Raw genomic sequence first — 26994 nt, forward strand, 5'->3', positions numbered from 1 at the left:
GTTCCATGCTACGCGCATCATAAAACCCAGAAGACGTTTCCTTTTCCCACGCCGGACAGAATAGTTCTTCTATTTACCAACAAGGACCTGCAGTGAGGAGCAGCGCACGCGCAAGCCACCCGACGGCTGTGAGGCGCCGGAGAGGTTAGTGTACAGGTTTACCTTGTGCTCTTCAGCTGTTGTGAAGGAGTATCCTGGCTTGATCCTGAGCCGCCATGGGGAAAGTGAATGTGGCCAAGTTACGTTACATGAGCCGAGATGACTTCAGGGTCCTGACCGCGGTAAGAAGTTCGCCGTTTCTCCCTGCCCCCAGTCCTTTCCCACCGCGCGTTTTCCTGTTCCGGAGACTCGGCTGAGAGCTGAGCGTACTGTAGGCCCTCTTAAGAGACCCAGGCTCGGAATGAGGAAGAGAAGACCCGACAGTCAGATTTTTCAAAAGCCTTTGTTCGGAAGATTTTGTCTTCCCCCGAAACAGAGCAAAGTCCCCTCTTCTAATCATTTCCTTCCTTTCTGCTCCCCTACTTATGTTCCAGAGCTATACTTGCATCTCTGTGGCCTGGAAAGCTTCTCTGACCCTGGGCTTCCGACCCCCGGAGAAGGGTTTAAGACTTGAGAATTGTTAGCACTGAATTCCTCACTCACAGATGCCCTCACATAGCATTTACTCAGTTTCATTCAATCAACACTTATTTGTCTGGTTTTTAGTGACAATTCTAGGGAATTCAGAGGGGTACAAGACAAGGATGACAGATCATTGAGTAAACGAGTAGATAAAGGAAGACTATCAGATAATAAGTGCTGTGAAGATGATAAAGAGGATAATAGAATAGAAACTGCACGTTTGGGGTGGGGAGCATGAATGCCATCTTTAAATTGTGTAGTCAGAGAAGACTGCCAGAGTGAAAGAATCTTGTCTGTTTACTGTTGTAACCGAAGTGTTAAGGCCTTTTGAAAATGTTCCTGGCGTTTGGTAGGTACTGAATAAATATTTGCCAAGTAAAAGAAAGACTGGCAGGGAAGAGGGGGAAATAATAGGAGCTGAATGAGAAGGAGGTGGTCCAGTGAACTTCTTGGAAAGAGTTGGAGACCGAGGAAACAGCTGTACTAAGTAAAAAGCTTCTGAACTAGAAAGTTTTTGAAGAAAGGCCAGTGTGGCTGGAGCATAGTGAGCAAGTTTGGTTGACTGGTTGGAGATGTAATTGGACAAGGTGAGACAGATCATGTGCAGGCTTGGTAAAGAATTTGGAATATATTCTAGATATAGAGGCGCCGCCATTGTTTTAAGCAGGGAAGTGACAAAAACTGATTTCAATGGTAGTAGTCTTACAGCACAAAGATCAACAACACATAGGTTAGGCATTTCCAGAATAAAACAATAAATTTTTTAGAAGCTATTATCTTTTGCTTAAATAGGCAATACTTAAAGATTAAAGTATCAAATGCAAATTCAGTATGAAATTTGGAAGGCACTTAATTCATCTGCACTTTGTCTAAACACCTACTGTCACTTCTGAAAGATACCTTCCTTCTCTGCTTCCTCAGCACGTTGATCTATTCCTTAATGCCCAACAGAAACAAGGGAGTCAAGAAAGAATGTTAGAGGCTAACAAGGGAAATGAGTTAAGGTGTGAGATTTTGGTTGGGATATCAAAACATTGCCAGTTTTATCTTCCAGAACTTCATCTCTGCAATATTTAAGTTCTTTTCTGAAGCTCACCAACAAATGACCTACTTGTTAAATATAATATTTCAGTCTCTGTTGAGTCTTAACCATCCTTGGTATCAGCAGCCACCTTTCCTTGACTCTCTTTCCTTTACTTCTCAGGCCCCTCCTACATCAGTAATCATACTTTGACTGGCTGCCCTTACCTTTTAATGTGAACTTCCCCCAAAATTCTGTCCCTCAACCCTCCTTTGTCTTCCATTATCTCTTGTTTGATGATCACATCCACTTCACGGTTTTATCTGTTACCTCTGTCAAATAACTGACAATTTTACCCTTTAATTATGACTTCATTCCTGAGTATAGATACATCTTTCCAAATTACCTTAAACAGCTTCATTTGAAAGACCTTCCAGAACTTTGAGTTGTGATTAATGTCCTTAAAACATCTCTGTTCATGTATCTCCCATGCGTAAACACCTTCAAGGGTTTTCAGTTTTCCTCAACAAGAAATCTAAACTCCTTGGTCTACATTTCAAGGCCTTCCATACCTTTCTCAAAAGCGTTTTCCATCCACCTTTTCATGAATTCTATTTGCCATCGCACCTGAGCTACCACTGTACTAACTGTTGCTGTGCTCTGTATTTTCTTGCGTATGTGCCATGTCCAAATCTTTTGCTTTCTCTGATATTCCCTTGTGTGTTTTTTTCGGTTTTCCTTCATCTCAAAGTACACCTCAGGTGCCACTTCTTTGAAACTGATCCCTCAGCTAGAATTATTTTTGTTCAGCCCTGAGCACTTCTTTTTTAGCACTTACCATTTCTTGTCTTCTAATAAAGTTAGATGTGTAGGTTCTTATTTCCACAATTAGATAATAAATTCTTGAGGGGTAGAGTATTTTTATATATTTTTTAATCTTCCATCATGCCTGCATATGATACTTTCATATTAAATACCTTCTTAATGAATATCTGAAATAACTATAGTTTTTTTTTTTTTTTTTAAGATTTTATTTATTTGACAGATAGCGAGAGAGGGAACATAAGCAGGGGGAGAGGGAGAGGGAGAAGCAGGCTCCCCGCTCAGCAAGGAGCCCGATACAGGGCTTGATCCCAGGACCCTGGGATCATGACCTGAGCCGAAGGCAGATGCTTAACGACTGAGCCACCAAGGCACCCCTGAAATACCTATAGTTTTTAAAGATAAATATTTAGATGTCAATAAATATCTTAGTATTTGCCACATGTCAGTAAGTGTTAATTATTTGCAATTTTTACCTTTAGAGTTTAGTAGAGAGGCAGAATATGAGTATCTGTGATTATATAATCAAATTATGATTAGAAATATGTCCAGAGAAGGTAGTACTTACATCTCAGAATTGGCTGGGGAACTGCATGGTCAGAGAAATTTGAAGAAGTTAATTTCTTAGCAAGATTTTGATAGACAACAGCTCTGTTGATTATGATTACATATGATTCCTTTAATTTCAGGTTGAAATGGGCATGAAGAACCATGAAATAGTTCCCTGCAGTTTAGTTGCTTCTATAGCCAGCCTTAAACATGGTGGCTGTAATAAAGTTTTAAGAGAATTAGTGAAACATAAACTCATAGCTTGGGAGCGTACCAAAAGTAAGTATTTATGGCACCATTTGTGATTTTTCATGTAACTGGCTTCCCCCAGAGCAGGCATTTCGAAAGGTGGAAAATGAAAGTTGCCAGACCAGCAAAGTACTCTTTCTAGACCCGAAAACTGCATACATTTACCATGTTCTATTAGAGCTTTCACAGGGCCCACCCAGATCAAAGAGAGTAGAGAAATAGCCTCCATCTCCTGAGAGGGGATTAACAAGTTCCAGTTGGCAAAAGAGCAAGTAGGATAGGGATAATTATTGCCACTATCTTTGGCAAATAATGTTCTACTGCACTACTCTAAAGCATTAATTCTCAAACCGTCTGTGGTGAGGGATGAGTTTCTTTTTTTCCACCTATTATGGATCCATGCTTTTATAAAATAACAATAAAAAAGTAATTGCTAGAAAAATGAAATTTAAAAATTGATAAAATAAGGCACAAATTCCTTATTAGAATTGAAGACATAAAATAAATTTGTCAAAGTGATATAAAAATTTCTTAAGGTAACCACTTCGTTTCAGACTGGTAACAAATATTTAGAGACTGGTGTCAGTCTGAGAGTCACACTTTGAGTAACACTGCTCTAGAGAAAAAAATACAAATTATAGGAAGAAATGCCAGACTCCTAAGACTGGGTAAGCTAATCATTCCAACTAAGATTTCTTATGTTTAGATTCTTCTCATGACTTGAACTAATGTGACTTGATTGTACAATGTAAGTAAAATACAGTCTTTTTCATTTTATTTTGTCTAGCTGTCCAGGGCTACCGGCTGACAAATGCAGGCTATGATTACCTAGCTTTGAAAACACTTTCTTCTAGACAGGTGGTTGAGTCTGTTGGAAACCAAATGGGTGTTGGCAAAGAATCTGGTAAGTGCTAACAGTACTACTGAACTCATTTTCTTCGCTCTAGTTTCTATTTATATTTCTCCCTGAGAAAGCATTATCTTTTAATTTTTCCATTTTTTCCAACTGAGCAGTAAATTGAAAAGTTGGTTGGAAACAATATAGATGATGAAATTACCCTTAATTTAGTAGGTTATTGTTTTTTGTAAGTCTCACTGACAATTCAATTATAGGAAGAATTAATTTTCTTCTAATAACTGACATCTTTGGCAAATATTTTATTTACTCTTATTTTATGTATGGTAAATGGATATTTGTAATAGTTAAAATATGCACAAGGGATTATTAGAAGACAGTGAATATCGAAAAGCCACAAACACATTTTTCCATCATAGAAATAGGACAAAGTTAGGTATGTGTAGAACACAGAAAGAAGCTTTCTAAAATAGCATTGAGCAAATAAGTATTGCGGGAGTGCTAAATATAGCACTGTGTGTGTGTGTGTGTGTGTGTGTGAGAAATGTATAAAATGAGGTAATGAAACACCTTTTTTTTTAGATATGTGCCTCTTAACTTTTTTATGTCTGATTTTTTTTACTTAAAAAAATAATGGCTTTTTTTTTAAGAACTTCACTGCATGGAATTGATAAATAGTACAAAAGAAAGTACAATAAAAAGTAAATCTTACTTCTAACCCAGGTCTCAATCTGCTGTTATTACTTCCCAAAATTGTTACTGTTGATTGGTATCTTATATATTCTTCTAGAAATATTTTATGTTAATACTAGTATATAATGTATCAAAAATGTATGTATATGCATTCACATATCTTTTTAATCACAGGTGAAAGTAAACATTACTTAACTATTTTACACCTTGATTTTTTCCACCTGATGCTTTTTTTTTTTTTTTAAGATTTTATTTTTAAGTAATCTCTACACCCAACCTGGGGCTCCAACTTACAACCCCATGATCAAGAGTCCCATGCGCTAGGTGCCAGCCAGGTGCGTCTTGATGCATTTCTGATATCATTTCATGTTAACAGATAGGTCTTTTTCATAGTTGCAGAGTTTTACATAGTATTAGTGCTCAGTAATTGATTTATCAGTCCCAGTTGTTAGGGGCATTTATGTTACTTCATCTTTTCTTTTGTAAGTAATGACATGGTAGACATCCTTGTGCACATATCTCTGTGCAAATGTGCAAATAAATTCGTAAATACAGTCTTAGGAATTATTAGTGCAAAAGTTATGTACATTTAAAATTTGGTAGTACTAAATTTCCTTTCAAAAGTTTACACTAATTTGTAATTCCACCAATGTGAGTTTCTTGATGTGTAATAATTAAAATTTCTCATGAATAATTAGGACATGTTTTAAATGTCAGTATTTCAAATAGCAACTTTTTTTGATCATTGGAATACTTAGGGGAAAATCTCCATTCTGTTTACTATAGGATTATATTCTTTTTTTTTAAAGATTTTATTTATTTATTTAACAGAGAGCACAAGCAGGGGGAGCAGCAGAGGGAGAGGGAGAAGCAGGCTCCACTGAGCAGGGAGCCCAATGCAGGGATCAATCCCAGGACCCTAGGGATCACGACCCGAGCCAAAGGCAGACACCTCATCGACTGAGCCACCTAGGCACCCCTATAGCCCCTAACAGCTGAATATTATTTATTGAAGCAGTTGAAGAATTGAACTTCATATTGTTGAAAAAGAAGATATTAAATCACTTCTCATACATGTAGGACATGTAAGACAATTTGCCACTAAATTGAACTGAGTATTGAGCACCTTTGGGAGCAATAACCTTTGACACGCTACATCCCTGTTTTCTTTTGTAGTAGATATTAATACATGTTATCTTATTTTAGATTGTATTTAAAATAAAGAATTTTGCTGAGTAATAAATATTCCTGGTTATTAGTAAAGAAAATTTGATACAAATAAAATCAAAATTCAGAAATTACAATTGAACTTTTTGGAATGATGGTATAATAATGATCTTTTCTAAATCTTGGCTCTAGATATTTACATTGTTGCAAATGAAGAAGGGCAGCAATTTGCATTAAAGCTTCACAGATTGGGAAGAACCTCCTTTCGAAATCTGAAAAACAAACGTGATTATCATAAACACAGGCATAACATGTCTTGGCTTTATTTATCTCGTCTCTCTGCCATGAAAGAATTTGCCTATATGAAGGTATTTGGTAAATAATTTTGTATTTCTTAACAAAATAGTACATGTAGTTGAAAAGATATAGTGACAGTTATCAGTCTTTTGCCCCCACATCTCTCTACCCCAGTCCTAATTCTTTCACTTACTTTTAACTAATGATTGTTTCTGTTATTTGCTTTTCTGGTGACTTTTTTTCTATGTGAAGGCATTTTTCATTGTTACTAATGCAAATTAAGGCAACATGTGTTCTACAGTGTTAATAAGATACTATTTTATAATATGAGGTAATATTCTGCAGTATTAACAAGTAGCCTTAAATAATGATGTAATTGCCTCACAAATGTGTGAGTGTGTATCTATTCGGTATACATAAATACGCATATGTTTGTCTCTAATTGAAAACCCCAGGGAGTTACCTATAGTAGTTATCTGTAGAAACCTTAGTGTCTCAGATAAGTTGACTAGTATTTTTCCTTCATGTAATGGAGAAGAAATGTTGATTTACAGCATGCAAATTAGGAATGGTAAAAATCTTTAGCCTTTAACCTTTCAACTTCAAAATTAAGTTCAGGGTAGATTGGTTAAGTATCTTTTTTTTTTTTTTTTAAGATTTTATTTATTTGGGAGAGTGAGAGAGCACAAGCAGGGGGAGTGGCAGACAGAGAGGGAGAGGCAGGCTCCCGCCAAGCAGAGAGCCTGACATGGGGCCCAATCCCAGGACCCTGGGATCATGACCTTAGCTGAAGTCAGATGCTTAACTGGCTGAGCCACCCAGATGCCCCAAGATTTGTTAAATATCTTTAATAACCAAATTAAATATTTTCAATAACATTTAATTAAACAGAAAATAGTATTGTATTATTACTATTCTCCAATAATAATAGTGTTTGTTACTACTTACCGTCACTTTTTAAAATTTTGATTTATTAAAAGTCACACTAGGGGCACCGGGCTGGCTCAGTTGAAAGAGCATGCAACTCTTGATCTGGGGGTTGTGAGTTTGACTCCCACGTTAGGTATAGAGATTACTAAAAATACATACATACATTTAAAAAAAAAGAAGTCACTCTAGTATATGGCCAGTATATGAAACTCTTAGGAGTTTCAGTTTGGTGTTTTTTGAGTAGGTTATTTTAATTCATGTGCTTAAATTTTTAGTAATGATGGGGGAAGAATTCTCAAACAATGTAAGTGATGTTGATACCATAACATGATGTTTCTTGTCTTATACTAACGATTTGTAACCTATGATAGATAATCAGTAAGTAGGCGGTTTGGTAGGGATTGTTACACATTTTCCCAAAACTGCATTAGGTATTTTCTCAAATGTTTATATGACGGTACTAGGATAGAACCTGGTTGTGCATAAATATGCTCCTTAAATTTTTCTCTTTTTTCCTAGAGAGTAAAATAAGATTAGGCAATAGCTTAAGAATTAAGCCATAGTGCAAGGGCTAGACCACTATGACAATAGTTAAGGTTATTATATGCTGTTGAGCTGCCAAGGCATGTTCAAAAGTACTTGCACTGAAAAAAAAAATCTTTAAAGCCAAACAAACAAAAACCTTTGGGGAATGGGAAGTAATTCAGTTCCTCTAACAAAGAAGGTAGGAAGTAAACAGCTTTATAAAACTGACCCTGTTAATAGATATATGCTGAATATTATTTGTATGCCTACCACTGTATTAAGTACCTGGCATACAGTGGGGTGAAGGTGTGGATACCAAAGGAATAAGTAATGCAGTCAATGTCTTAAAGTTGGGAATACAACACAAATATATACAAAGAATAGTTTAAAAATTAAATTATTTGTTACATTTAGGGAAACTTCTGTAGACTAGAATAGTTGATGAAGGAGGTTTCATAAAATGAGTAGGAGTTGAGTAGAGTCATGAAGCATGCATGTAATTTGTCTCTAAGGAGAAGATAGTCAGACAGTGTACTGTACTTTGCAGAGGAGCCACTGTGGGCAAAGACATGAATATGAATGTAAGCCCTGTGTGTACTCCAGAGTGCTTATTAAAAAGAGTATTGGGAAAATTAGGACTGGATAAGTAGATTAAAGAGAGTTTTAAAAACTAGGAAAAGTTTTCCAGACTGAGATCAATACTTAGAAACATTGTAGCTTTTTTTTAAAATGGAGCATTGACGTAAGTATTTTAGTTTGGTATTGGTACACAGAATAAAGGTTAGATATGGTGGCAAGAGCTAGAACCACTGTTGGAGCAAACAGGTATAAATAACAAAGGCCTACTTTGAAATGGTAGCATTCTAAATTGTAGAGGGCATAAATCTAAGAGATTTGGACTTTGTAAGCAATAGGATAGGAAAAGTAAAGCATATGGGGAAAGAATGGATTTATGGTTGATCTGAAGTAACATCTGACTCAGACCACTACTGTATATATATTTGTCACATAATCAATTTATTTATATTTTATATTGTGGTCAGTGCTCTATAAACTAAAATGCCTGATCTACTGGGTATTTTATTTCCTAATCTGCCAGAAGACAAGAGTATTTCCCAAATCACAACTTATTTCCATGTGAATTTTTTTTAAAGATTTTATTTATTTATTTGAGAGAAAGAGAGCACAAAGGGAGAGTGAAAGGGAGAAGCAGACTTCCTGCCGAGCCGAGAGCCTGACGTGGGACTCCATCCCAGGAACCTGAGATCACAAACTGAGCCAAAGGCAGATGCTTAACCGACTGAGCCACCCAGGCGCCCTCCATGTGAATTTTTAAGCACACTCCCAATTAATGGCAGAAACTTAACAAAATAAGAAGAAGATATATCCAAGAGACTATAGGCTTCTTGGGTACAGACTTTTTAGCATTCATTTCTGTAACCCTAGCACCATGTATAATATTTAGTAAATGTTCAGTAAATTAAGGCTTGGTGAAAAGGTGAATTAAGTAAACTGGTTTAAAATTTTGTTTTATGCATAGCTTATTTTGTGCTGTGAATAGCCATACATAAATAAGCATGTGTTAACTGTAATTTTGTAAAGGCTTGTATGTTTTTTCTTCTGATTGTGGGCAGGTACATTTGCTTTATTTTTCCCTAAAAATTAATGACCTCTTTATTAGTTTATACCTGTTTTGCTATGTTTTAGGCATTGTATGAGAGGAAATTCCCAGTACCAAAACCATTTGATTATAATCGCCATGCAGTGGTCATGGAACTCATAAATGGCTATCCTCTGTAAGTATTTGTTATTCTTGAAACTATGGATCCTAATAAATAAATGTGAGATTTAGTTTTCAAAAAAAATTTTTTGATTAAATAGAATATTGCTTCAAGGAGATAAATTAATAGAAGGCTGTAGTCTCATGCAAACTAAAAATTCAGTTTCATTCTGACAGTATGGATTTTGTAATCTCTGTGATTTATTAACAATCTAGTATATACCAAGCACTGTTCTAGTATATACCAAAGCTCAGCAGTGAACAAAACAAAATCTCTCCCTTCATAGAGCTTACATTCTGTTGGAAGGAGACATGCAATAAATAGCTAAAGAAAGAAATGTATGATTATCAGATGGTAGAAAATGCAGTGGATAAAAATAAAACAGGTAAGGGGGAGAGGAAGTACTGAGGTAGGTGGAAGAAGCTGTTGTTTTTACATAAATGGTCGGGAAGAGTCTCACTGATAAGGTGTTTTTTGAACACAGTCCTAAAAGAAATGAGAGAGAAAACCACGCAGCTATCTAAGAGATCCAGACAGAGGGAGCAGCAAGTACATAAGTCCAGAGATGGGAGCATGCCTAAATGTTCAGGGACCAATGAGGACGCTGGTGTACTTGGAGTTGAGTGAGTGAGGGCAAATAAGATCAGAGAGGCAGCAGGGAACTAGATCATTTAGGCTTTATAGGTCATTGCAAGGAATTTTTAATTTTTTTAATACATTTGATATATAAATTTAAAGTGTGCAACATGTTGATTTCATACATTTATGTATTGCAGTGTCATTGCCAATGTAGCAATAGTTAGCACAAGGGCTTTTTTATTTTGATTGGGATAGGAAGCTATGGAGGATTTTGGAGAAGAGATGTGATGTGACTGTTTTAATAGGATTACTGTGGCTTTTGTTTTGAGAATAGACTGAAAGGAGACAAGGACAGAATTAGGAAGACAAATTAGGCGATTATTGTAATAATCCAGACAAGAGATGATGGTTGTTTAGATCAGAGTTGTAGATTTGAAGGTGATAAAAAGTGGTCAGATTCTGGATATATTTTTTAGGTAGAGCCAACATGATTTGTTTGGGATTGGATATTGATATGAAGTAAGAGGAATGTCAAGGATAACACCAAGGTTTTGGGCCTGAATAACAAATTAAGTGGAGGTACAAAGGTGTTTCTACAGAAATGGGAAAGACTATAGAAAGAGCAGCTTGGAGTTAGAGGGTGAAATAGAATCAGAGGTTCAGTGTGGGACACGGTTAAGTTTGAGATGCCTTAGAGTTCAGAGAAGTCTAAATTGAGGTCAGTGTATATATAGTGTTTAAAGCCATGAGCCTGAATGAGATCACCAAGAATAACTGTAAATAAAGGCTCCTAGCAATAACCTTTGAGGAGCTCCAAAATCTAAAAGTCAAGGAAAGATGAAGAACTAGTAAAAAAAGACTAAGAAGGAATGATAAATATGGAAAGAGGACAGCCTTAAGAGTTGGTGTACCAAGAGTAAAGTGAAGGAATGTTTCAACAAGGGTGAAGAGGTTAACTGACAGAACAAATAATGACTACTGGATTTAACAACATGGAAGTCATTGGTAGCTTTGACCAGACCTATTTCTTTGGAACAAGGTGGATGAAAATGTTTGAAATGGGTTCATTAGAATGGGAGAGAAAAAATGAAGAAAGTGCATGTAGAGGAGTTTAGCTGTAATTATCACAGAAAGTCTATAGTAGAAAGAGGATACAGAATTGAGGCAGGTCATGGCTTTTTTTTTTTTTTTAAATAGGTGGGAGCTGTTATATCATGTCTGTATGCTGATAGAAATGAGAAAGTTGTTAGGGAATTAAGGAATGGAAATAATAATACACACACATGTTTGCTTTCATGAAAATTACAAATGAATACAAATAACCTATTTTCATATTTTCAGATGTCAGATACACCATGTTGAAGATCCTGCATCAGTGTATGATGAAGCTATGGAACTAATTGTCAAACTTGCAAATCATGGACTGATTCATGGAGATTTTAATGAATTTAATCTCATTTTGGATAAAGATGACCACATCACCATGATTGACTTTCCACAGATGGTTTCAACTTCTCATCACAATGCTGAATGGTATATGCTAAAAGTGTTTCTGGATATGGGTGTGTTTATGTGTGATGTAATAATTTTTTTCTTAATTTTTCAACTTTGTCATACTGTCATTTGGGTCAATAACTGGTTTGAAGTGGCTGATGTTAATGGTCTAAAAATTTGGTGGGTTTTTTAAAGATTTATTTTATTTGAGAGAGCGTGCGCAGAAGGAGGGGCAATAGGAGAGGGGGAGAATCCTTGAGCAGATTCCCCAATGAGCATGGAGCCTGACATGGGGCTCAATCCCAGGACCCTGAGATCATGACTTGAGCCAAAATCAGGAGTCGGATGTTTAATTGACTGAACCACCCAGGTGCCTCTAAAATTTGTTTTTTATTAAAGGATGTCAAACTAGGATAATCCCCCGTAAGAGAATTCTTTCTTATTCTTCAGTGTTTTAAAGGGGGGAAAAATGCACTTTGATCCAGTTTTTAAAACCAGTAGTCATTAAGTTTATGCTGTATATGGGAAATCTGAAGAAACTGTCTGCTTTATAAACCATGAAAAGAATTTGAGTTACTTGTGTAATCTGACAGACTTTCGAAAGTTAACCTTTCTTAGCCAAACGACCCTTTATTCAAACTTTTACGTAAAAGCCCAGTTTTTAAAACAAAAGCCTGCTAAGAAAAAGTAGGGACATAGAGAAGGAGACCCTAGAACCCCGTCCTCTCTGCCTTTCCCCTTTCTCTTTGCTCCATGGTTGCCTCCAAGAGTGTTACACCAAAGCATAATTTGATAATTGTGATGGCCTTAATAAAAATTGTAATTTTGGAGGGGACTCAGTTGCCAGATCAAGAATATCTCTCCTGTCATTTTTAGCTTTTATTTTATTATTAGAAAAGAATTCATATAAAACCTCATCCCTCATGCAGGGCAGGGAATGATAAGCTCATTCCTCACATTACTTAACCATGTAAGCTAGCCAAGCTGTGAAATATGACAGAATATTTTCCCTTGTATTTCATGATGCAACTGATTGTAATCAAATTAAAGTTGAATATTTTTTCTCCTCCTGTTCCAAGTTACAATATGAGAAACTTCTCTTTTTTCCTGAAGGTAACAACCACTATCACTTATATAATAGAGCTAATGAATTCTTCGAAAGTGGGAGCTCAAACCAGTTTGTGTTCAGTCAAGATTTTCTTCCTCCTGATTCTCATTAGAAAATGTCTATACTTACTCTAGAAAAAGAAATGTCCGTTAAATGTATTTAAGAATATTTCCAACCAAACAATTATTAATAGATTATTAGGTGCTTGGGTGGTTAATATATCTTTGGATGGTAACTAATCACCATTTTTATTATATGAGGTAACATAGTCACACAATGAAGGAACATCCGGGAACCACCAGAGTTAGAGAAGGAAACGATGACAAATCATGACATTTGAAGTGTAGGCTGCATTATTCTGTAGGGAAACAGTGTGATTTAACTTGATATTTAATGGGCAGGTACTGGGGTAAAGGAGTTGTGCTAAGCACCAGAAATTAAGATATAAATTAATAATTACAAATAAGACCTATCTCTGCTTTTGAAGATTTTGAGATTTTTATCTAGTTAGATGAAACATAGACATATGTAAAAAGATAATTTTAAAATAATTTATTGAGGTTTTTCCCAGGGTGCCCTAAAAGGAAAGAAGAGTGGCATTATCTTTGTTTCCAGACTTTATATTTCTCTAAAATATTAATATTCAAGCAGGTAGTCAATTCCACATCACCCTGTTTCTTAATTCTCCTTTGTCTAGAAACCTAGAGAATTTAATCTGTTCTCACTGCTTTATGGTGGCCGAAAAAGCAACCTGATATTCACAGGTCCTTCTACCCTGGTCCAGATTAACATGTCTTCAGATCATTATTTATAAGCCACAGCATTGTTTATCTCTTTTGGCTGTTCTTGCAAATTAACTAATGGATAATAACATCATTTAATAGTCCCCAAACTTTTTCTTAGGCATCACTAACCTATTTTATCTTTAGCTTTTGCCGTTGACTGGGTTCTAGTGGGTATAGCTGATGAGTATAACCAGCCAGACTGGAAACAAAAGAGGAAAAGTGGAAACCTGCCCCACACCGCAAATCCAGTCTTCTTTTCTGAGATTCATATACATCTTATCTTCCCTTAGTATGTCTGTTACAGTATGGGAAGACCTCAAGTTTTCTAACTATAGGGACTATGCCTTTCACAGCTTATATTTCCTCTTAGTTTCTCTGCTTTTAGTTTTAGTTTTTCAGACACACTGGCAACTGATTTGTTTCTTGTATTTTTTTCTTATGAGTAACATCCTTTTTCATACAGTGATTAGGAGTGTCATTAATAAGGATATTGTCATTGACTAAGAAGGAAAAATGTAAGCAACACAGGCTATATCAAAAATGATTCTTGCTTTTACAGGTATTTTGACAGAGATGTTAAATGCATTAGAGATTTCTTCATGAAACGTTTCGGCTATGAAAGTGAGCTTTATCCAACTTTTAGTGATATCAGGTTTGTACTCTGCTTTGTTTAAAATGATAAAACTGTTTAAATAACCTGATTTATTTAATTCTAAGAGTTTTAACAGTTAGTTTCATCTTAAAAATTTCCAAATAGTGACCTTCAGCACATTAAATCATTGTTGAGTATCATTGCTGTCTAATGTATAAATGAAACTTAAAAACTAGAAAATTCCTGCCTTTGGTCTGTTAAGGCAATGTTACTGAATTTAGGGGAGGAACATACATAGTTTCTTATAAATTCACAAACTTTTACTGCAAAGTGCAGTTTAATATGTGAATAACCCATTTTTAAGGAAGCAAGTCAAGTGTTCATTGGAATTTATGTTTTCCTTCGTTCATAAGAGAAGCTATGTTTAATTGATTCATGGAACGTAATTAAATATAAATCCTCAAAGCAAAAATTTCCCATTTATTTTATATACTTAGTTAAGATACTGTTTTCTGATTTGGGATGATTGACATAACTTAAAAGAAGAAATCTTTAGCCCCCTTTGAAAGTGAATTTATTAAATCAATATCAGCTGAAGTTTAACCTTTTACTAGGATTTGTTGCTTTTCATGGTCACTTTATTCTTAAGTGACAGCAAGCCTATATCTTTTACATTTTATACTTAACTATTAGATTTTAGGCAAAGAAAAATCTTTAAAATATATAAACTACCAAACTCATTTGAGGATTATAATTTATCAGAATAATAAATACTTACCCATGTCAGGTAAGTATTTGTTTATCATTCTTTTTTCCTAGGAGGGAGGACTCTCTTGATGTAGAGGTTTCTGCCAGTGGCTACACAAAGGAAATGGAGGCAGATGGTGAACTGCTTCATCCAGTAGGTCCAGATGATAAAAATATTGAAACAGAAGACAGGTCTGAATTCTCACATTCTGATGAAGAGATGTCAGAGAAAGCAAAGGTTTGTAGTTTAGAAAATCAGAGTGATCGAAACTCTACAGATGAAACAGCTGACTGCTGTTGCATATCATCTGGAGATCTTGAGCAAATAAAGGAAGATGATTTGTCAGAGGAGAGTGCTGATGCACACAATTTTGAAATACCTGAATTCATTCGAGCTTTAGAAGAAATAGAAGGGCAGGATGTTGACAACAGTTCTGTAACTGAGTGTTCTGAGGAGAAAAACAAAACTGAAAATGACACCAGGCAAGATGGTAAAGCAGGTCAAGGAGGAATCCCCATGGGCTCTGAAGAGTATGAAGATGCATGCCCTCATCTGATTGCCTTGTCGTCGTTAAACAAAGAAATCAGGCCTTTCAGGTATAGATGTCTGTTGATTGATTTTTTTACTTTAATGTGGAGACCTATACTTTCTTCAAGTCTGGTAAATGAGTGTGTTTGTTTTTTCCCAAATGATATAACAGAGCTATATTCTGCCCCATTATGTGTAAAAAATGAAAGCAAATAACCTTTTGTTGTTAAAATTCACATTACCCTTTACAAACCATTGTGTTAGTTTTAAGCAGTTCTGCCTTAAAAATGCAAACCAGTTACTTTAAAAGAATTATTTCAAATAATTGATAAATTGATCTTGATAAATTGACCAAGTTGTAGATGGATGAATGTTCATATATTTTTGTAATTTTACATCTAATGTATGTTTGATTTATACGTAGTCCAATAAACATGCAGTAAATGTGCTTTCTTCGTAAAATATCTATTTATAGTGAATTTTCTCTGGTACTTTGAACCCTCTATGTAATGTTACTATGTTATTTTTCTTGTAAGAGTTTCTTTCTTGCAAATATTAATATTAGCAAAAGATATAAAAAATTTAATTTTTAGATTTGGGATAGTTTAGCCAGAATCAATTATAGTTTAATGGAGTTTTATTCAAAATAGTAATATGACAAAATTAAATCAATAGTACATTTATTAGGCATTCCTCAGTACATGTTCAGGCTTATATCCTAGGACTGTCTTAATCTTTAGAGTTTTATTATGAAGCAAAACACAGAAATGTTGTGCCTTTTTTGTATAACCATATCTGGAGTCTCAGGGCTATTACCACTCAAATAATAAGCTCATAAAGTTAAATTAAAATCAAGGGTGGCAGTGGCTGAGGAGTTTCAGTAAGTAATAGAAGAAAATATACATAGGCTAAATAGTTTTAGCATGGAATGATTTGTTCTCTTTGAACACATGTTGGGCAAAATTTTTATTATTCAGAGTAGAAACAATGATAACATTTTGATGAAAAATATTGACTGTTAAGGGTTAATATGGTCTGAGTTTCTCATACCTTGTATACATTAAAACTTTGAGCAATGTGTAAAACAAATTAGTTTCCATCATTTTTTCTGCCTTCGCAGAGCAGATTGTATAGAGTAAGAGTACTCTCTCTTGCATCTGTTGTTGTTTGGGAGATGGCAGGGAAGTGTTCCAAGGATTTATATCGTAAGAGGCAGACGTGTAAAGTTCAGTGAAAGAAAAGGAGAGGATTAGTGGGAAAGATATGAATTGTGGGGATGTGATAACAAATTTGGTGGCTGAAACATTCTACCATTTTGCAATTTTGATAGTGATTATTCGAATGCTGTAAAATGAAAAGTGTTAATATATTGGGCTGAATTGTGCGTAGTTTTGCCTTCACAGAAATTTTAAATATAATGATCTTTCCGGCCTGTATGTTATGTTTTTTAAGTTTTACTATCATGTAGGAATAATATAAATTAATCACACATAATTAACTAAAATTAACTGGATAATTTGTGATTTTCTTTTACCTTTAGAGATGAAGAAAATACAGAAGATATTAAACAGTACAGAACAAGAACTCTGAGTGTTACTTCTGCGGGCAGTGTTTTAAGCTGTTCAACAATTCCTCCGGTAACTATTCAGCATTTTCCAAATGTTGATTAGGTCATTACCATGGACAGATTATAGACGCTCATATATGGTCTAGTCCCTGACGTTTAACAATGAAGAAATTGAGGCCCAGATAGGTTATGTGACTTTGCTCAAGGTTACCCAGTGACAGCACTGCAGCTGAAGTGCAAAGGTGTACCAGTTTCACTAGCTAGTTCTTTAATTTTGAGGGAGAAAAATAGGTGATTTAAAAATTTTGGGTATCTTAAGTTTTTGTTAGACATGTAGCAGCAATGTTCAAAAGAATTTCTTAAGGAACATTTTCTGTGCAGGATAGTGAACACAAATAAGGCAGCTCCTGAGGAGCTTTACTGCCTGCCATCCTTCTCTGCAGAGTACCCAATAGAAATAATCAGTTTATTTCCTTTGTAAATTTTTAAGGAAAGGGATAAAATTACATCATTGGTGTATTGGGTGTTTTCCTTCTGCTTAAAGGCATTAAGTTAAATACCATTGAAACCAGTTTTTAGTGGTAACTTCACTTAAAATGAACAAAAGAAAATCAATTTAGAAGTTAGAAAGGAGGAAATAAAATTATGTGGAATGTGAATTCAAACTAAAGAAAAGAACTTTGTTTTTACTGAACTTCTGATTTCCAAGTTCATATGTATTGTCAGTAAGCTAAAATATATGTTCTATGGATATAATATGGGATGTTTACAAAATTAAATCAGAATTATCAAAGACAAGCTAAAAATAACATACTGTATTTTATAATATAGCACACTTTTAATGGTTCTAGGAACTTTACTTGACAATAGAAATATTTAGAGTTTGTCAGACCAAAATAAAAGTGTGAAATTCTGTAAATGTATAAATTTTTTTTTATACTTTTTACTGTTGGCCTTATAATTTATCTGATTTTCTGGATGTAAAATTTAAATCTATGGGATTTTTGAAACATCTAATAATTATATTAAAAGATAAAAGTCTCCCTTTAAGTATTATCAACCTGTTTTTATTAAGAATTTCTCACACTTTTTAGGGGTGCCTAGGTGGTGCAGTCAGTTGAGTGTCTGACCCTTGTTTTTGGCTCAGGTCTTGATCTCAGAGTCCTGTGATCAAGCCCCAGGCCCCGTGTCAGGCTCTTGCTCAGTCTCATGCTTAAGACTCTCCCACTCCCTCTGCCCCTCCCCTCTCTCTGTCTTTCTCTCAAATAAATAAATAAATCTAAAAAAATAAAAAAGAATTTCTCCTGCTCTTTAATTGCCTGTCCACCCTTGGCTTTTATATTTTCTATACTTAATGAGTTTTATTTACCCTTTTTTTTTTTTTTTTTACTTCTTAGATTCAAAACGTAAGTGCTTTTATGTAATTACAGTGGTGTAAAATCGGCACTTGAATATAAAGTTTAGATTACTAATTAATGCTACTTCCTTAAATTCTAAGTTATGCTGTCTTCTGTATATAAAGATGATGACACTGACATTGTCTTTAGCTCTTGACTTTATCCCATTTCCTTTATAGCTAACAGGAACTTAAAGTTTAAAATGGGGTCAAACCTATAATGAACTGCATTATAAAATACAAATTTGCGGGCACCTGGGTGGCTCAGTTGGTTGGGTGACTGCCTTCGGCTCAGATCATGATCCTGGAGTCCCAGGATCGAGTCCCGCATCGGGCTCCCTGCTCAGCAGGGAGTCTGCTTCTCCCTCTGACTCTCCCCCCTCTCATGTGCTCTCTCTTTCTCATTCTTTCTCTCAAATAAATAAATAAAATCTTTAAAAAATAAATAAAAAATAAATAAAATAAAAAAAAAATACAAATTTGCCTTCTAAAGAGAAAAAAAGATCTCTTACCCCTCGCTTGATCAAAAAGGTTTCCCTGTAATCATTGGAAACAAATTGATCATCTTAATTCTACATTCTTTTGGAAATTTGGTCACACTGTTTTCCTTGAGGTCACATTATTTTGTTAAAAGGTTAGGAGAAAACAGTTTATTTTGTTAACCTCTGTTAATTTGATTATTGTTTTACTGTCTGGTAAAAGATTTTCTCTGTGTTCTTTGGAACTGTAATTGTAAGATCTGTTTTCTTCATGTAAATGCTTTTATAGTTCTCTATTAGCAAAGTTGCCACTTACCAACCCTGTTCTTCCTAATATGTAAAATGCAACAAATTCTAATTAAACTTAAGGTATATTGCTTTTTAATAAATGTACATGTCAACAACAACAACAATGGAATCAACAAAATGCATGATTTTTGTTAATTTTTTTATGTACTGTAATAATCACAAGTATTTTATTTCGTGTTTCATCATTTTAAGAAATATATACTAAACGAGATTTTTCTCCCTCTTATTTTAACATGAAAAAATTAACCTTGTAGGATTCATAAATTGTTCTGGATTAGGAGGAGGTGCATGCATAGTAATCTGTTGTCTCCTTATTTTCTCCAGCTTCTTGGTATGATTATCAAGCAGAACATTTAGAAAATAATTAATTTTTTTCTTGGCAGCATTCTAGAGGCCTCTGTGGTGCACGTTCTACTGTTGTCTTCCTGGGACTTTTCCTCTCCTGTTTATTGTTGCCTTCTTTCCTAGTTCCATCTCTTTCTCTTACCTAGTTTACGTCTTTACTTGGCCATACAGATTCCAGTAATTATATGAGTGAATGGGAGGGTCGGTACTTATTTATTTCTAAAAATGTCTTAACCTGTTCTCACACTTGATTGGGAGTTTAAGTGTTCGAGTTGTGGTTTGGAAATAATTTTCCTTCAGAATTCTGAAAGTATTGCTCTTTTGTCTTTGTTGTAGTTAAGAAGATGTGCTTTTCTAGTTCAGAATTTTGGTCTCCCGTTGGGGTGAGGAGGCTATGATGGTTTTGCTGGTCTTCCTGGGGTAGGGAAGAGTCCTGGGGGCCAATTACATTTATTCTAAACTTTCAGCCAATCCTAGAGCTTTCAGTTCTGAAACTTCTGGGATACCAGTTCCTTCTAAGTCTCCTGCCTTTACTGGGTTTGGGTGACTACATCTCATGGGGTATCAGCCTCTGCAGGGACTTGAATTCTGATTCTTCCATCTGTTTCCACTCTCTGTTCTCTTACCTTTTTTCCCATTGAGAATCATTAAGACTAAAATTAAGAAGGAAAACTTTTTAAAACCTGTTAATTGAATGTAGTTTCCTTAACTGTGTTAAATGATGCAAAGTCTCCATTTAACTTACCTGGACCAAAGTTTTATAGTACACATACACAACCCAAGAAACTGTATTAGGCAGACTAATTCTTCTAGCCCCTTTTTACCTCAGATCCGTTATTCTTTAATTTTTTAACTTGACAGGTTTTTAATAAATGCTTCTTTGTGCCCAGCATAGGGTGGGGCATATTAACAAGAGACCCTTGGTTCGGGGCACCTGGGTGGCTCAGTCGTTAGGCATCTGCCTTCGGCTCAGGTCATGATCCCAGGGTCCTGGGATCGAGCCCCACATCGGGCTCCCTGCTCGGCAGGCAGCCTGCTTCTCCCTCTCCCACTCCCCCTGCTTGTGTTCCCTCTCTCGCTGTGTCTCTGTCAAATAAATAAAATCTTGAAAAAAAAAAGAGACCCTTGGTTCAACCTTTGCAGTGTTTACCTTGTTTTTAGGAAATAAGTTGGATGATACAAGGTTATATACAATTAAATATCAGGCTGTAGTGCTTCAGATGAAGAAAAGGTTATTAGGAACAGAATATTCAAACTTTTTATTCATCTTGTAAGTGACATTGGCAGCCTGGCTCTTAATAAGAATAATTTGAATTTATACTGAGAAAGCATTCTACATCTCCCAGAAATTGTATAAAGACTTTTCCATGTAACTGCTGCCATCAGATCATCTCTACACCTGAAGTTATGAAGGCACTCTTGGATACATTTTTTTGTAAAGATTTTATTTATTTATTTGAGAGAGAGAAAGATAGTGAGTGAGAGCACAGTGGGAGGGAGGAGCAGGCTCCCTGATGAGCAGGCAACCCCATGTGGGGCTCGATGCAAAGACCCTAAGATCATGACCTGAGCCGAAGGCAGATGCTTAACCGGCTGAGCCACCTAGGCGCCTCACTCTTGGATACATTTTGACCAGTTGTGAATGCTTTTAAACATAATTTTCTACTACAAAGCCATGTCTATTTTTATCTCGAAAGCAGAGCAACAAGCAGTTTTTATCTTGGGTTTTTTGGTTTGGGGTTTTTGTTTTCAGTTTTCCTGATGGACACTAGGTGGCACTATGGCGATTTGTTATTCAAAGAATTGTGTAGTACTTTTTGCTATAAAATCTGTATTTCTGTTAGGAATTTATTTTCTCCTATTTTGTAACCATTAGTTTGGTGTTTATTTTATTGCTGGTTCACATAGTACTGTCAGTGTTTTTAATTTAAGAAATTCATGCTCTTAACAAATTTGAAAAAATATTAGCAATGTAAATCTTTGTTTTATTGAATATTTACTCCTTATCAAAATGGTCAATTATCAGTAATACTGATTCATGAAATCTTTCCAGGAAATGGTGAAGCAGAAGGTGAAACGTCAGTTGACAAAACAGCAAAAATCAGCTGTCAGACGTCGATTGCAAAAAGGAGAAGCAAATATATTTACGAAACAACGGAGAGAGAACATGCAAAATATTAAATCAAGCTTGGAAGCAGCCAGTTTTTGGGGAGAGTAATATATTTAAGATCTTGAACATTTTCCAAAAAGTTACTATAATCCCTTTTTAAGCCACCCCTAGTCTTTTCTAGACCAAGACAGATATATAAATAGATAAATAAACTCTCTTTCATCTGTTAATTTGACTCATTTGGTACATGTCTTCCAAAGAATAATTATAGTATTCTGCTAAAGCAATCTAATTCTCTCAAGTATTTTAGGTGACTGGTGAATCCGCTAAAATCTGTTTTTCAAAATAATCTTTTTTAGAAATATTTGGGTATTTAAAAAAAAATACCACTTTTTTTTGCTTTTTGTTCTAACTACATTGTAGGGTTGTTTTGAGGACTACATAAGTTAATGCACAGAAAGCACTTAGAACAACGCCCAGCACTTCATAAACATTCCTTAAAGTGTAGCTATTAGAATGATAATTGTAATGTTTATCTTTCTGCTTTTCTAATGATTTGGTTGCATTCTATTTAACCATTGAAAGAATCTACTGTCATCTGTTTTTTTAGTTTCCAGTATTAAGGGTCAGCCACTAATGCATAATTTTATTTTCTGCTTTTTAAATTGGTAATGCGGTCATGGGAACAGAAAGTTGCTATGGTCTCACCACAGTTTCCACATTTGCCAGTTTTTATGCAGGCCTGAGCAGAAGTAGAAGAGTTAGGGGTGTGAGGAGGTAGAATTAATGAGGAATGAAAACTTATCTCTTAATTCTCTTAGCTGGGTGGGTCCAGAACATGTTTTCACTTCGATAGTAACAAATACTTTAGTACAGGAAAGAAAGAAAATATGTAAGACATGGTTCCTCCCTCAAAGACTGTGTAATCCAGTGAGATGTGAAGATGGGTGCCAAAGTGTATGTACCTGATGATGAATTCGACCCCTCGGCATTGCCCAATGGGCCAAAAGGGGCATCGCCTATGGTGGAAAATGGCCACTAGATGGCAGTCACTCCATGGTCACCAGACAGAATGTCCTAAAATTACTTGCATCTGTGATGATGATCTACCAAAAAAAAAACAGATTTATTTCCAAGAATGATAAAGACCGCAGATTCCCTCTCACCTTTGTAAAATTCATTCTACTGTTTGCAAGACCTATCATCTAATACATTACCTTTAATAATGGAGATGCAAGAAAATATCTAATTCAATTCCCCTGAAAATAAACTTATACTAATTTGGGAAGTGTTTACCTAGCTTTGAATTTTAGATGTGTCTTTAAAGCATTTACTAAATAAATCTACTTTAAAGCATTTTAATAGCATAAAATGGTATTGGAGACAGCTTAATAGAACCACAGAATATGTATCTTATAATACATATTTGGAATGTCAAAGGTAAACTGGGAATAAAACTATATGACTTCATCCTCAATTTTACTGAGTTGATGAGTCTACTTTTGGTACCTACTACATAAAAAACATGCTGCTACTTAAGGAACTTTGAAGGCAAATAAACATAGTTCTTATTCTTAATAGATTTCCTGTGGTTTTCAGAACAAATCAGTCAAATACACAAATCTAAACAAATTACTCAGTGTCTAATCACAGCAATTTCTAAAAGATGTTTTTGAGTAGCCATCAATTAGAAGTCAGTTTGCCCTATCAGACAGCATGTAACCCTCACGTTTTAAAACATCCATAGTGAATAATGAGCAAAAACAATATAAGTGTACTACTAATGTAGTCAAAGCGTGTACTTTGATTACTAATAAAACACTTGAGTCTGGGAGTTCCAAATGTAAATCCTGGTTCTACCACTTCCCAAACGTCAGTTGCTTTCTGTAGCTTGTCTAACATCATTTTTTTGATTTGTGAAATAAGGACATTTAACAGTGCCTGTCTTAGAGTTACTGTAAAAATTAACACCTATAAGGAGCTTAGCACAGTGCCTGATATGTGCTATGTGTTAGGAAGTATTGCTCAAATGATTTCAGGTTACCAAAAGGAGGATTCATGAGGAATCTTTCCTATTTCCAAGGTCACTGATATTTTGACCATGATCCTTTCACTGTCGTTTTTATCTAGACATACAAATGCTTTACTTGTAGGCTTGCATCCTCTACTTGTTGCTCCTATTAAATAACTTTTTCCTACAAGATAATGTAGTTTATACTTGTGCTAAATAACTGTGATAATTGGTAGCCATCGGTCTGTTCTTTGGTGCATAGCTGGCTGTCTTTGAGCTTTCTCCAGAATGCTATAGATCTTTACAGGGTACTAACCAGAAGATAATCACTCTTTTAGTCACGTACTCAGCAAATTTTAAGAAAAAAAGAGTTACCTAATTAAAGAACTTACCACGTAAACCTGCTGCCCTAGAATTTTATCAGCCACTTCCACAAGGTGGTGGGATGAGTTCATTAGGTTCCCAGGGAAAGCACTACCCTGAGGTGTAGGTTTTTTCAAGTCACATTCAATATTCTGAGTGACTAAGGCTCACCATCTCCATTGTTCTTCATCTCTCTTCAGAACATCTCCCTAGAGAGCATCAGACCATATCTTAGTTTGACCTTGATTTGCTGTATGAAGGTCTCAACCATCCTATGCAACTGTAGAAGGCTGGGAATGAGGTAAAGTTCAGAATAACCATGACTTACACAGTTGTGTAATAACTGGGAGTGTGGGAATAACTCCAAAATCTACAACACTTGCAATGAGTGACTAATACTGTTATATTTTAAATATTTTCATATTATATTTTTATAATATATATACATAATATATATTATAAATAATGATATTAAAATTAGCATTTTTATAACATTTAGAATCAGATTATAGCTTAATTCATAAATAAGAGTGCCTCATAACAAAATACTTGGAATATTTGTCACAATATAACATGCTTCCATTAAAAAAAAGTAACCACTTGAATGAATCAAAAAACAAAATGCTTACTCTAACTGCTGTTGATAGAGGTTTGGCTTACATTAGGGAAAAAATACAATGTTCAGATAAGTTTTGCAAATGCTTGATGTTGTCTAAAGATATTGGGGGAGCATACAGATTTTTAAGATAAAATTTTTGTTGACTGAAAGCCTCCACTGTTTGGAGAGAAGAATAAACATGCAACAATTACATGACAGTACAAAGTAGACTACTAAAGAGGCTGGTACCATTGATCTCATGCTGAGGAACTTCCAAGGACAGTGGGTAAGTGAAAGGCCAGAGTAATTTGGTGAGTTGTGGGGAAGAGGGATTTAGTTGAATAAGGAGACTGAAAATGACCTTGCAAAGAGGAAATCATGTAGAAGATGGATGTAATATGCTATAGTTGGGAAAAGGGTGTTATGCAGCAAAGGAACAAATTAAAAATGATTTTGAAAATTTTTTTGGAATTAACGATGTATTGCAAAAGGAGCAATTGTAGATTTTGAGCACTATAGTGATTTGATTTTAAAGGTGTTGGGAGGGTGCCTGGCTGGCTCATTTGGTAGATCATGCAACTTTTACTTTTTAACATATTTATTTATTTGAGAGAGAGCGAGCGCACACACACACGCGCACATGTGTGAGCAGGCAGGGCGGGGTTGGGGGGGCCAGAGGGAGAGGGAGAAGCAGGCTCCTCACTGAGCAGGGAACCTTTCAAGGGCCTGGATCTATCCCAGGACCCTGGCATCATGACTTGAGCCAAAGGCAGACATTTAAATGAGCTACCCAGGTGCCCCAATCATGTGACTCTTGATCTTGGGGTCATGAATTCAAGCCTCATGTTGGGGGTAGACATTACTTTAAAAATTAAAAATTTTTTAAAATTTAAAAATAATAAAGGGGGTGGGAGGGAGAGCTAAGGGAACTTTGTCAACGTTAGACAATTTTTTGGAAGAAATTGAACAGAAGCTAAAATGTTGCACAGTCATTTTAGGTATTAAGGTTAAGACAGTCTGGGATAGAATCCTATTATACTAGAGGTATAGAGATTCTTGATTACCTTATTTTTATTTTAGAGATGAGAAAGTATTTTCAGATGTAAAATTACTTGCCCAAAGTCACATGGAGTAAATAGGATTGGGAGTGAGTGGGAAGAAAGATGGAATTTTTGATACATACCAGAAAGGCAAAAAGGTAGAAAAACCAGAGTACTCAAGTGGTTTGGAACTTTGTATCTAGCCCAGGGATTTCTTCTGCAAAGTCACCGAGGTCCACAAACTTTGACTTGTCTTCCTGGTGTGGAGGTATGAGAGGAGACAGTCCTTACAACCAGGTCCAGGTTTTGAGTCCTATCCGCCACAAAATTTCTTCCCTTTTTAGAAAACAGGTTTCTTGTTGTTGTTTGTTTGTTTGTTTGTTTTTTCCATGATAAACCTTTCATTTTTTCACAGGCCCAAGAAAACCCTTGTCAATAGACTGAAGCCCTGAGTGGAACACTTCTGGTTTTTCATGGGGAGGTGGGAGCGGAGTAGGGTGCTAGGGTGGGGGGCAGTACTTTTTCCTTGAGCTCAACAATACTGAGGCACCTAGAGAGGATGAGAAGAATATATTATATTCTCTAACTTGGTCTTCCCCTAGTTTTCATTTTGTGGAAAAATAGGCCCCCTTTCTATACAGTTTTCTGTTTCCTTTAAACAAATTTTGAAAAGAAATATTTCTTCTGTGTCAACAGGATGCGTGCTAAGTGCAGTACTCTGGTAGTTACTGCACGGGAAGTGAAATGGAAATTATAGTTTACAGTGTGAAATGGATGGGCACAAGGCTTTTATCTTAATGTAAGCATATCCATAAATATAGCCTGAATTGAATTAAGAGTATCCTAATGATGCAATATTTACAAGAACCTTCATCTAAAATATATGGAGCTAGGAAATTACCAGCTTGTGCTTGAACCTAACATATCCATCAACTAATCTCAGGTTTAAGTCGTTTATTTACAACCAATAAACATTCTTCCTGGGTTTGTTTTAATCTAATAGTATTAATTTTTTTCATAGTCTAGGTTTTCATTTTATTTTGCTCATCACTGTTGCAAAGATTTAAACATTGAAAGAACTCATACCTCCAGAAACATGTAGCTTCAGTTGGCCTATGTAAACGTGTGTCTCATCCCCCAGCATGCCCTTCCTTTATACAAGACCTCAACTCTTTTCATTTGAGGAGAGGCTCAAAGACTCAGCTGGAGTTTCAGACACCTCTTTTAGGATCAGTCTGATCACTTTATAGCCACAACTTGTATAAAGTTTTTTCTTGAACACCCAGGAAAATAAACTCCTGTCCCAGACAGCAGAAGGTGAGGGTGGGGTGGCGTAGGGGGATGGTTCCTGTGAGAAAATGCAAGGAGGGGGAGAGGAACCAATAATTAGATAACCTTATATGAAAGAAAATATTGTTATAAAGGCCACTG

At 35.5% G+C, this 26994-nt stretch overlaps 2 protein-coding genes across 7 annotated transcripts in view; both read left to right on the forward strand.

Moving 5' to 3' along the window:
- The first annotated feature begins 96 nt into the window (after window positions 1-96).
- RIOK2 (RIO kinase 2) lies at window positions 97-21781 on the forward strand. Of its 2 annotated transcripts, none has more exons than XM_081826522.1 (10): window positions 97-281; window positions 3154-3292; window positions 4026-4166; window positions 6171-6346; window positions 9438-9526; window positions 11432-11623; window positions 14037-14129; window positions 14889-15413; window positions 16886-16982; window positions 21495-21781. In XM_081826522.1, exons 1-10 carry the CDS (start codon window positions 216-218, stop codon window positions 21657-21659), a joined length of 1683 nt encoding a protein of 560 aa, XP_081682648.1. In that variant the 5' UTR covers window positions 97-215; the 3' UTR covers window positions 21660-21781. The 2 variants fall into 2 exon arrangements, with proteins under 2 accessions (XP_081682648.1, XP_006735275.2); XM_006735212.3 differs by having other exon boundaries at window positions 99-281; window positions 4050-4166.
- Window positions 21782-21922: 141 nt separating this feature from the next.
- The window catches only part of LIX1 (limb and CNS expressed 1), a 59970-nt gene continuing 54898 nt past the window's right edge, over window positions 21923-26994 (forward strand). For 3 of the 5 annotated variants that reach the window (XM_081826524.1, XM_081826525.1, XM_081826527.1), the window contains exon 1: window positions 21923-26362. The gene's annotated coding sequence lies outside the window, so the exon portion shown is untranslated. The remainder of the gene's footprint in view (window positions 26363-26994) is intronic. The other 2 variants (XM_081826529.1, XM_031030116.2) reach the window with 2 other exon arrangements.

This window comes from Leptonychotes weddellii, chromosome 7 (assembly GCF_054177405.1).
Source record: "Leptonychotes weddellii isolate Sample4059 chromosome 7, ASM5417740v2, whole genome shotgun sequence".
NCBI classification, from domain to species: Eukaryota; Metazoa; Chordata; class Mammalia; order Carnivora; family Phocidae; genus Leptonychotes; species Leptonychotes weddellii.

Excerpts from the sequence above, each read along its gene's own strand:
- RIOK2 (XM_081826522.1), top strand. The coding sequence starts at position 216 with ATGGGGAAAGTGAATGTGGCCAAGTTACGTTACATGAGCCGAGATGAC. Across the intron at positions 3,293-4,025 it reads AGCTTGGGAGCGTACCAAAA|TCTTTTTCATTTTATTTTGT; the intron begins GTAAGTATTTAT and ends AGTAAAATACAG. Across the intron at positions 4,167-6,170 it reads GGGTGTTGGCAAAGAATCTG|ATATTTACATTGTTGCAAAT; the intron begins GTAAGTGCTAAC and ends TCTTGGCTCTAG.